At 40.8% G+C, this 11374-nt stretch overlaps 1 protein-coding gene across 3 annotated transcripts; it reads left to right on the forward strand.

The window, feature by feature from the left end:
- Nucleotides 1–147: 147 nt before the first annotated feature.
- Nucleotides 148–9602, forward strand: BTD (biotinidase). 3 transcript variants are annotated; one of them, XM_074900480.1, is made up of 5 exons: nt 213–285; nt 2285–2360; nt 4868–5102; nt 6607–6756; nt 8190–9602. In XM_074900480.1, exons 3-5 carry the CDS (start codon nt 4872–4874, stop codon nt 9369–9371), a joined length of 1563 nt encoding a protein of 520 aa, XP_074756581.1. In that variant the 5' UTR covers nt 213–285; nt 2285–2360; nt 4868–4871; the 3' UTR covers nt 9372–9602. The 3 variants fall into 3 exon arrangements, with proteins under 3 accessions (XP_074756582.1, XP_074756580.1, XP_074756581.1); XM_074900481.1 differs by lacking the exon at nt 2285–2360 and having other exon boundaries at nt 148–227; XM_074900479.1 differs by lacking the exon at nt 2285–2360 and having other exon boundaries at nt 186–285.
- Nucleotides 9603–11374: the final 1772 nt, after the last annotated feature.

The raw sequence follows: 11374 nt of genomic DNA on the forward strand, positions 1-11374 counted from the left end.
CACCCCTGACCCCGCTGACGGGCGGCGCGGGGAGCCGGGCGGAGGCTGGGGGAGCCTCCTATTGGCTGGAGCGAGCACCCAATCGGAGGCCGGGGTGCGCCTGCCTCCCCCCTTTCCGCCCGCCCTCTCGCACCCGTCGGCCTGAGGCGGTGCCGAGCGCGCAGCAGCCGCCAGGGGGCGGGGGCGGCCCGGCCCGGCCCGGCGCAGCCTGAGGCTCGCGGCGCAGCGTGAGGCCGGCGGCGCGGTGACGCGCGGGGGGCGGCCGTTCGGCGGCGGCCGCAGCCGGTGGGGGCGGCGGGGCTGGGGGGTCAAGGGACGGGACGGGAACGGGGGGAGGGAACGTGCGAGCGCCCCGCGCCTCCGCAAGCGACGGGCCTCAGGCTGGGGGAGGCGGGAGCGGGCGGGCGGGTTGGCCGTCAGGCCCAGGTTCCGCTAAGGCCGCGTGTGGCAACGCGACCTCGCAGGCCTGCGGGAGCTGTAGGGCCAACCGCGGCTGTGAGCGGGGCGGCTGCCTCCGCCGTGTGACACCTCAGCCCTGGGGTGCTGGTCAGAGGTGGCTGACGCAGAGCGTGGCAAAGTGCAGGGTTGATGGTAGCATTCGTGAGGAAGGTAGCATTCACCATGATGCCAGCATTCACGAGGAGAAGTGAGAGTGTGGTGGGAGTTGCTTTCCCAAGCTCCTCAGGGAAGGGGTTGGTCGCACACCATTTTACCTGACTGCGCCTGTCCTGCCCACGCCGAGCTGGGAAGTGACACAGTTGGCTGTATTCTGCCTCACCCTGTGGCTTGTTTGTGCTACGATCTTGAGTTGTTCAAGCCAAGCCACTAATAACAGCAGCACTCAATTCATCTTCACTCCATCAGTAACTTAGATGACCTAGATCCTAACCTAGAATTACGCGACAAAGCATATTTCAGGAATCCTGTGAAACGTATAAAACATTTTGTAAAGCATTACATTAGAATGGGCAGCGTTCTTTAAAAATAGATGGCACCTCTGGATAAAAGCAGGAAACTAGAGCAAAGTTATATATTACATTGCACACAGAATAAACATTTTTCAGAAAAGGAAATGGGAGATGCCCTTTTCAATTGAGCTATGATTGCGTTGTTAAAAACTTTGGAAAAGCCTATATAGTAATATACTGTATTAAAATATAGTGCAGCAAATAAAGGCAGTAGACAGGAAGGATCAGTTGAAAAAAATGGAATTTGCCAGTATTTTTACATCTATGTAGGGGCTGTTGTGTTACGTGTTCTGTATATTAGAATGTCAACAACATCACATTTATGGATAACAGTGTAAAAAAGAACTATTTTTTCATAGCAAATTTAATATTTTGCTTACTAATTATTGTTTATGTTACTATAACTTAGCAGGCATTTGCTGTTAATCACTTAAGAAGACTCAGACTAGGGCTGTGCTACTTCTGTTTTTTATAGTCTGTTAGATTATTATGAGTATAAAAGTGCTAAGAAGCAGGGTAGTATTGCCTTTCTCTGTGTATACATCTATGTGCGGTGAGAGTTGACAAACTTGTTTCCAAAGTTGTTGAAAAGTGAGTGACTGGATGCTTTACTTCACAATGTACTGAATTTAGATGGTTCTGAAAAACTGAACGGGAAAACAGGCTACACTGTGACTGGGGGAAGAACTTGTCTCCATCAGCATCCAAGCTTAAACACCAGTATTTTTACTTTTTGTGTAGAAGTATAACTAGAATACTGTGACTGCATGACAGTAATACTGCTATGAAATACTTATATTTGGGTGAAATGAACCTACTGAAGCATGTCTGCCAGGCAAAAAACCACATAAGTCACATGAAAGGGATAGAAAAAGAGATTATATCATAAAGCATTTCAGTTCATGAAAATTTAAAGTCATGGCTCAGGTGAGGTGACAGCTCTGTAGACCCTAAACAGATGAACTTCTCTTCAAGGAAATGATTTATTAGGTGGTGTGGCACTTTCCATGAGGGAAAAAAAATCATAATGTGGCAGAGATTTATTTGGAGTCTCAACAGCCCAAAGACTGAGTAAAGCCTGATGGTACCCTTATTTTGTTCGGAGAGGTTACTATCCCCTAGGCCAGCCTTGGGGTTTGTTGGAGCTCTCCTTGTTAGAAGCAATACATTAGATAGCAGTGTTCTCTTGTTTAAGCTGTCAGATAGGAGAAGGGCATTAGGGAGCACTCAAGTAAATGTTCAGCCTTGTCTGTAGGACTAGCAGTGATCGCAACCAAGGGTAAGGACAATTTTAGTTATTATTTTAGTTGGCCCAGGTGCAGCCAGATGGGATTGTGTAGTTTGATGTTCAGTGCTAAACCTCCTGTGCATCTAAACAAGGAAGGCATTCAGGTTAGTACTTTTGAGTGTTTCTGACCACCAGAAAATAAACCATGGCAGAAAAATGAGAATTCTCCAAGCATGTCTGTAAAATACAACATTTTGTAGAAGCCCATTACCTATTAATTTTTTATGTTAATGTGTTTGGCTTAGAAGGCAAAAAGGCTATTTTTCTAATGCATAACAGTGCTATCCTGCGATCTGAAACTCTCCAACTTTCTCCATCACTAGTAATGATGAATTCTAATTACATCTTAGTTGACAACTTTAGTGAGGAATGGCTGACTAGAACCCATTCCTGTCCTAAATAGGCATTTTGGCTCTGAAGGGATGACAGAAATAGAAAAGACAGTTTGTCAGTGAAGTGCAACACAGTATGTTTATTTTCAGTGGCTTCCTTAACTGTGAGAGGCTTCCCACCTCTCCTCTCCATCCCTCTGCTACTGCCTTATATATTCACGTGTACCTTGGTATTTCATTTGCAAAGCTGAGCTGCACAGGACAAAGCAGGATCCTCTCGATACTGCAAATTCCCCCCCACCCCAGTACCTAATGTTTTCCTAAAGATGCAGAATAGCAAGGGTAGTTTATTGTACATCACTTCTCAAAAACGCTTATATAAATGTAGTATATTTGATGCAACTGTTACAGATATACAAAGGGTTTATTCTGTTTGTATTGTTCTTCAGGTAATTTAAATCTGCCCTTGAAGGTATGTATATATGGACACATTGACAAATTAAAGCTCAAGAAAATATGTAGTTGAGCTTAGCAGCTGATTTATTCCTGGGCCCTTGCAAGAGTTATTACATGTTAAAGCTTCTTGGTTGAACAAACAGATCCTCCTGCCTGCCATGGGCAGTAAGGTTATGATTTTCCTGTCCTACACAGGACTGTGTTGCTGTCAAACCAGTGTTGCAAATAGCACGTAGAGCTCATGGAAGCAAACCAGTGGCTTAAACTAAGATATTACTTACTAAATGGTTTTTGAGTAGCTTTTCCTCACCCTTTGATTGGTTCATTGTTAGACACTAAACCAGTTGGTGTTTAGACAAAAAAAAAAAAAAAAAAAAAGAGCAGTGTTGAGGGTTGCATATTAGTTGCTTTTCATTCTGGAATTTAAGAAGAGAGATATTTTAAGTTAACTTGCCATAGACTTTCTTCTTTAGGTACAAGACTACATTTAATATAAGACGAAAAAAAATAAAATGGGATTAGTTTAAAATTGATCTTTTTTTTCCTGCTGAACTCCTAATGGGGACTAGAGAAGGCTCTTTGTACATATGTCCTTCAGGCTGTATTTGCTTTGGAAAAATTCACAAAAATTCTTTGTGGATCACGAAGACTGAAAAGTGCTGAGAGTTTTGGAACATTTTTTTTTCTTGGATAAGAGTTATCAAAGAGCAAATACAATTAAGAAGTCAGTAACTGAACTTGAAGACTGTGGGCTATCTGTATGTGGCATCAGTGCATCTCTTGTATGTTCTTTCAACTTCACTGATATTCAAGATTTAATTCCTTAATGATGCTAGTACAGGTGACAAGTACAGAATTCTGAAATTGTGAGAATAATTCTAAATAACATGGCATTTCTATAGTATTTCTTCAGCATTGCACAGCCATTGACTGTGTCAGTCAGTCTTTGTTCTGCATAAATATTTTCGCAACTTGGGAAGTCAAAAGGATACATGTGTAACCCATACTGGGGAGTGTGCCCCTGCCTTCCAGACTCACTAATTCTTCATTTCTTTCTAAGAGAAGCTCAGTAATGCAAATTTTCTGCATTTTGTATGGATTTTTGCTTTATTGTTATTACTGTGAAAGTGTTTTTAACCTTACCTATCTGCACTGTATAGAAGGAATGCAGATCTGAATTCTGCTCGACATTTTTATAAATACTGAAAAAAGCTGCACCGTATGAAACAAATTAGTCTATTAAATTACTTTTGTGGAGTCGGAATAGAGTGAATCTGTAATCCATCAGGGGAGGCATTGTCATGATAGATAAATGCAGAAGTAGTGTCTAGTGTAATTCCTGTGGCAACTATCTGTTTCTATATTGATAAAGTAAGTTCTCTTTCTACTTGACTACTAAATGTAGTGTCCAAGCAATCTGAGGAGATGCTACTTTTAAATACATCTCCCATCACCAAATGGGGGAGAAACTGCAAATTAACGAGCTGCTTTTAACTTTTCCCAAAGATGTTTTGGTATATGGTACAATAATCTATAAATGAATGCCAAAGTTAGTTGTAAAGGGAGTCCAACCAAAGAGATCAGTAGAACTTTGTAGGAAGCTGAAATGCTTTTAAACAGGACACGGTTACTTAAAGCACCAACATAGTTAGTTTTAAGGTTTAGAAACAATATGCACGTGATTGTTCAGGAATTTAAAAATAACACACTGTTCAATCGCTGCTAAGAGTCTCAGTTACAGTCCATATTTAATCGTAAATTTAAATTCCTGGCATGATTTGTTGCTCAGGCTCCCCCCACCCCACCTGTTTTCTTTGCTCTAGGTTTATGGCATACACCATGGCGGATCTGTGCTGGAAGCTGTCCGTCTGCTTTTTTTGCTATCAAGTGGTCTCAGGAAGGGTTAAGAAGGAGGGGCATTACATTGCTGCCGTGTATGAACATGAGTCCATACTGAGTCCTAACCCGACAGCCCTGGTTGATCGACAGTCTGCGCTGGAACTCATGGGCAGAAACCTGGACATCTATGAGCAGCAAGTAGTGGCTGCTGCAAGACAGGTATGCCGCAGCTTGGTGGCAGTTGCATGCGTCCTATGTATATATATAGAGTAAGTGCTATTTGAAGATAATCTTTCACATTTGTGTTCCCAGGCAACTAAAGCCATATTTATATACAGAACCATGGTCTGGTTTTTCAGACATTCTGACCTGCCAGCAGCCCTGAAAAAAATCAGGCCAATTAGCAGCTCGCCTGACTTGAGTTATTCCAAGCTTGGAAAAACACGCCTATAGTTATTTAGTATAGGGAAATTAATTTTCTATTTTGGTCTGAATCCTTTGGTCTAGCTCCTTTCTGTTTTCTGAAATGGAATGTTTTTATTGAAAGATTGTCTTACAGACAGCTGTCTTTGGGTTTGATTTTATTCCAGTGCTCACAGTGGAAATTCCTGAATGTTTCTAAAAACTAAGGAAGTTAAATACTTTGGAAATGAATGTTCCACCATGAACAACTCTGTGGAAGTAAAGTTTTCCATTCTTTTCTCCTTCCCTCCATGGAATGGTTCTCAGTCTAAATATATTTAGAGAAGAGAGACTAGTATTTCTGGCTGTTCTTACACACAGACTCCTTTCCTTCCTTCCCCAAGAAAACTCAAAGCTGGTGCTAGTCAGAGGAAGTAGACATTACTGTCCCTATGCAGAGAAGAATTGACTTGCAAGATTCACAAATCTATTGTTTTGGAACCGAAGAATTAAAATTTTTATATAATTTGAAAAAGTGTTTGTTTGGTTGGGTTTTTTTTTCTTGATGACTGGGCAACACAGTTCAGGAGCATAGTAGCTATTCTTATACAGTACTTCATCCAAGACACATAAATATCCCAAAGTCATAGCACAGATAACACGTTTGAACTGACTTTTGAACAGACGCAAGAATTTGAGTGATGCTGTGTCTGATTTAAGAGGAATCCACTACATTTAATAGGAACTGCAGGTAGAGCCAGTCAGGCTTTGGCATGGCTACATTTCTACCAGAGTCTGCACTGCTTCCACAGTCAAGCTGTTTCTGAGAACAGTACTCCCAGTACCGTATCCAAGCCTGTATACCTAATCATGGTATACAGCCCTGACTGACACAATTACAGAACCTTTGACACAGGTACAGCATCTTTGACAAAGTTCATCTGCAAATAGCATAATTCTGAAAAACAGTTAAGACAAATTTTAACATCATCAGTCTTTAACAGGAGTGATGTCATTCTCATGATTCACATGAATGGAGAATACTTTTGGTAAGAATTTGGATGAAGTCTGCACTTATTTACATGCCCTTAAAATAATGTCAGATAGATTATTTTTCAAGCTAAAGGTATGAGCTTTTTTTATACACATAGTTACACTTACTATCAAACAAAAGATATTTTCAAACTACACTCTTGTCAAAACATACTTGGGTTATCCTTAACTTTCTTTAGCTCCTTTTACCCATGAGATACCCTTTTTTACTTTCACATTTAGGTTGGTTTTGCTTTGCCTACCAAATACATCTTTGTTTTACATACAGGGGGCACAGATCATTGTTTTTCCTGAAGATGGAATCCATGGCTTCAACTTCACCAGAAGCTCCATTTATCCTTACTTAGATTTCGTTCTGCATTCACACTCCGTGAAGTGGAATCCGTGCAGAGAGCCATATTTGTTCAATGACACAGAGGTAAATGTAGGAGTGGTTTCTGTGGAGAGGTGGAATAACCTGAATGCTAGATTTGTGCTCCAAGTGGGAAGATAGCTCTAGTAGTTTTGCCTAGGAAAGTGAGCACGAAGTTTAACAACTTGTAGTACCAGATTTTGTTTTCACGGGGTCTCAGCTTATGCTGGTTTCATTCTTAGCAGAGGAGGGTTTTAGATAAAGACATGCAAGATTAGCTTGCTTATGAGCCATTTGCATTTGTCTCTCCTTCTCCCCAGCTTATGAAATAGTAATTGCTCTCTAATTAGATACATTGTGTGTCATTTTATTTTGAACATTGGTATATATAAAGCAACATAGCAGTATCTTCTCTTTTGATGCAGTCTTGTTACTCAGTTTTAATGACTTAATGACATCAGAATGTTCCAACTGAGTGATTGTGTGTGAAATTATTAGCCCAAGTAACAGGACTTGACCTGCTATAATGTAATAAATTTCCAACTTAGCACGGACCAAATGTGATTACAGAATGTATGACCTGCATACAAAACCAGTATTTTCATCGATTCTTCTGAACCCAAAGTGAAAGTAACCATGCTTAGTAATAAAAGCTATTTATTCTTATTAATGTTACAGTAGTCAGTATAATGAAAGTAATTGTGCATGAGCCTACTAAGCAGAATTTGTGTGCAAACGGGAATCCCAGTTGTAAATGGTGACCTACTTTGGCCTAAGAATCTCAGCTACCAATGATCATGGGCAAGCAAGCAGGAACTTGGTTTGCCATTGAGATCCTGTTTGGAGATTGCACTACTGGCAGTCTTTGGTACAGCTCTCTGTGACATGGAAGAAACATCCCAGTCATACTGAAGTCTGTAACTTTTTGTATTTCTGCTCTATAGCTATGCAAAGTATGTCCATTTACACCTCTGCTTCCTTAAGTTGTAGCTAGTAATCACTTTTTAAAAATTTAGTGTAAAACCATCTAGTTGCAGGAACAAGCCATTGTAGGTGCGAATGGTCATTATTAGATGTTTGCTGTTGGAAAGGCACACACAGATCAGTTATGCTGCCTTGTCAAAGCTTTCAGTTGACCTATGGTGTTTTAAAGCCATTGGTGCTCCTGCAACAGTCAGAAGTTTCTGAAGATTAATGCCCTTGAAATAGAGGTGTATTTACTTACTTACTTCTGAGGAAATAAAGCCCAGATAATTGTTTTCAGTGCTACTTTGAAAATAATAAATATCTGAAATACTTCTCAGTCTAGAAAGCTACTGGTTCCAGTAGATTTTGTTGCAAAATCATCAGTACTTCTAATTGTTACAGATATGGTCAAATGCGTTCAATTTCCAGTTGAAAATAATAATTTGAAAAGTATTAAATAAGTCATAGCTGCTTAAGTAAAACTTACTCCTCCATATTCTGAAGTGCTTACATTTTCCCATACTGTTCTCCAGGTTCTTCAGCGTCTGAGCTGCATGGCACTGAAGAACAAAATATTCCTTGTGGCAAACTTAGGAACTAAGCAACCCTGTGAGCACACTGATCCTCACTGTCCATCTGATGGCAGATACCAGTTCAATACCAACGTGGCGTTCAGTGATGACGGTGTGCTGGTAGCCACGTATCGCAAACACAATCTGTATTTTGAATACGCTTTTGATACCCCTCCAGAGCCTGACTATACACTCTTTGATACCCCTTTTGCTGGCAAGTTTGGTATGTTCACTTGCTTTGATATACTCTTTTTTGAGCCTGCAGTGAACCTCATCCGACAATACAAAGTGAAACAAGTTGTATATCCTACTGCCTGGATGAACCAGCTCCCACTCCTGTCTGCTGTAGAATTTCAACAGGCTTTTGCAACAGCTTTCAGCGTCAATATTTTAGCAGCCAATATCCACCACCCTACCTTGGGCATGACAGGGAGTGGCATATACACTCCAGTCAAATCATTCATCTACCACAACATGGAAAGTTACGGTGGCAAGCTCATAGTAGCAGAAATACCCGTGACCACAGACTATGAAACCAATTCGGAGAGTAATGAAAGATTCAGAGAGGACTTACATCAGTCATGCCAGACTTTTACAAGCACCTCACCAGATGATCAGGTTTGCTTTAAGGAGGGAGAAGAGAACCCTGGCAGAGTGTCAGAAAAAGGAAACAAACAGTTACCTCCCATATTTTATGCAGAAATGATGTATGACAACTTTACTTTTGTTCCTGTATGGGAGGAAAAAGGAGAGCTCCAGGTTTGTGCCAATACCCTATGTTGTTACTTAAATTATCAGAGAGCTGTTTCCACCGATGAATTCTATGCTTTAGGAGTGTTTGATGGGCTCCATACAGTGCACGGCACATACTATGTCCAGGCCTGCACATTAGTAAAGTGTGGCGGGCTCAGCTTTAGCACTTGTGGGCAGGAGGTTACAGATGCCACTGCTCTGATAGATTTTCAGCTATGGGGAAATATGAGCACCCCTTATATCTTTCCCTTACTGCTGACATCTGGTGTTACCTTGGACTTTGCTGATCACATGGGCTGGAAAAACAACCATTATTTCATAAGCAAAAATAGAACATCATCTGGCCTACTGACAGCTGCTCTATACGGACGATGGTATGAAAAGGACTAGCACAGATACTTGACTGAATCAGAAAACAACTGCCCATATGTTCAGAGTACACATCTTAACGTAAATTGTTGAACATCTGTACTTCATAGAGCTTCAGGTGTGTTTGTTACGTGACTGACTGATTAGATTCCATGTTTGAAATGATAAGCGAAGCACTTAACCTAAGAGGCTGTATGTACCTTGGTAGCTTATGTCCTACCAGAAGTAAAAGAACTGCCTTGCAAAGATAAAGCCTTGTTGTAATGTGATGGTTTATACTGGGAAAATAACATTTCTCTTTTCAACTGAATTTACTCCTTTTAATGTAATCCTTCAGTTTTCTCAGGTCCTGGCTAGGAGTATGGAAATGAATGGAATGGAAAACCATTGCAAAAGGAAGGAAAATAGGAAAGGGAATGAAGACACAAATACTGTGCATGGCATACATGAAACTATATATGTATATATACATGTAGCTTGTATAGGGTGAGGTTCTGATTTCTGGTTAGGGTTCTACGACTTTTTTTTTTCTTAGAGTGAAAAACTCCCAGCTGAAATCATTACCATTTACTGGCCACTCAGTTGTCTGTAATCCTGTTAGAAAACTCAGTGAGTTCTCGTGTACTTTTAACAGTAACTGAACGTTACAGTTGTGAACATCTGTGGGACAGCTAGTCTGGGGAAGACGATATCAAGGATTGTGAAAAACTAGACTGCATTAAGACACAACTTCCAGCCTACTGTGCAAGGAATTGTGTTTAAAGAAAACGTCGGCAATGGGTATCAACAACTGTTACATCCTGTTTAAGTACTTCAGCTTTCCCTGTTTAAAAGAGAGGTCATTTCAAGACTGTTTGGACTTCAAGACATCCTACACATTGTTCATAAATTCATTCAACAGGAGCTATGAGAAACACATAATGAACTGTGGGACAGCAAGGTTTTTACATAAATACTTTGTGTGCCAGATGGAAGGTTCCTGCTGCTAAATGAGTAAAACACACCATTCTTTCCAGGGCAGTAACTAGATGAAGTGCTATAACTATTGTACTGCGCTGACAAACTGTGTTAGTGCAGCAAAGAAGTCGGGAAGAGACTATTCAAAAGCTAATAATTTGGGGTTAAATTCAGAGAAGACAGTTTATTCTCAAGCATTATAATTTTCTGTGGTCTTACTGGCCGTTCTGACTTCATCTGCATCATAGCTGTTGAGTAACAGAATAAACACAACCGTTCCCTTGGCGAGTCCTCACGTTCCAGTTGCTCAGCCTGTTTGTCAGGCCAAGGGGAGCAGAGTGCTAACGGGAGAGCTGTGAGTCCATTTTGGTGGTCTGCATCCGTTCTGAGATGTGTTCAAACTCAAACCACTACAGCAGCTGCAAGGTGTGTGCTCAGTAAGCTCCTGTGTCAACAACCAAGAAATTGTTGAATTTCTACCTCAAGATTCTTTAAATATTTACACAAAATTAGTATATAAATATTGATGATCTTGGGCTCTATCAAACCTTCCTTCTCCAAGCTATATCACCTAATCACACTCAGCTTTGATACAGCAACACAACAGGTTTGTTTTTCCTGCAGCATATAGTGGACAGAAATATGTAGAGGGGAATGTTTGTATCTCATTAGACAGAAACTTGTGGATGTAAAAGTAGGCTGTGCCACTGCAGGGTTATTAAAAATTGTTAGTTCTTTAGCACCCATAGTGGTGTTCTTGCTGAATGCTGCACAAATTGCACAGGGCAGAACAGAAAAGCAGTTGTGGTGCATATTTGTGCTTCTGGTTCTAGTACTGTATGACCAAGTCTAAACGAAAGGAACAATGAACAGCTGGAGAATTTCAGCGCTCCTGACAAGTCTCCTCACTCCACTTTGTAGGCTGAAAAACACACATCCTCTTGCACTAAGTACTGATTCAGATTTAGTTCCAAAGCAGACCATTGTTATCACAACAAATTAGGCTAAACCAGTTAATAGCATTACATGTATTTGCTATACTTAAGGGGAAAAAAAAAAAAAAAAAA

The sequence above is a fragment of the Athene noctua genome, chromosome 2 (genome assembly GCF_965140245.1).
Source record: "Athene noctua chromosome 2, bAthNoc1.hap1.1, whole genome shotgun sequence".
Taxonomy (NCBI): Eukaryota; Metazoa; Chordata; class Aves; order Strigiformes; family Strigidae; genus Athene; species Athene noctua.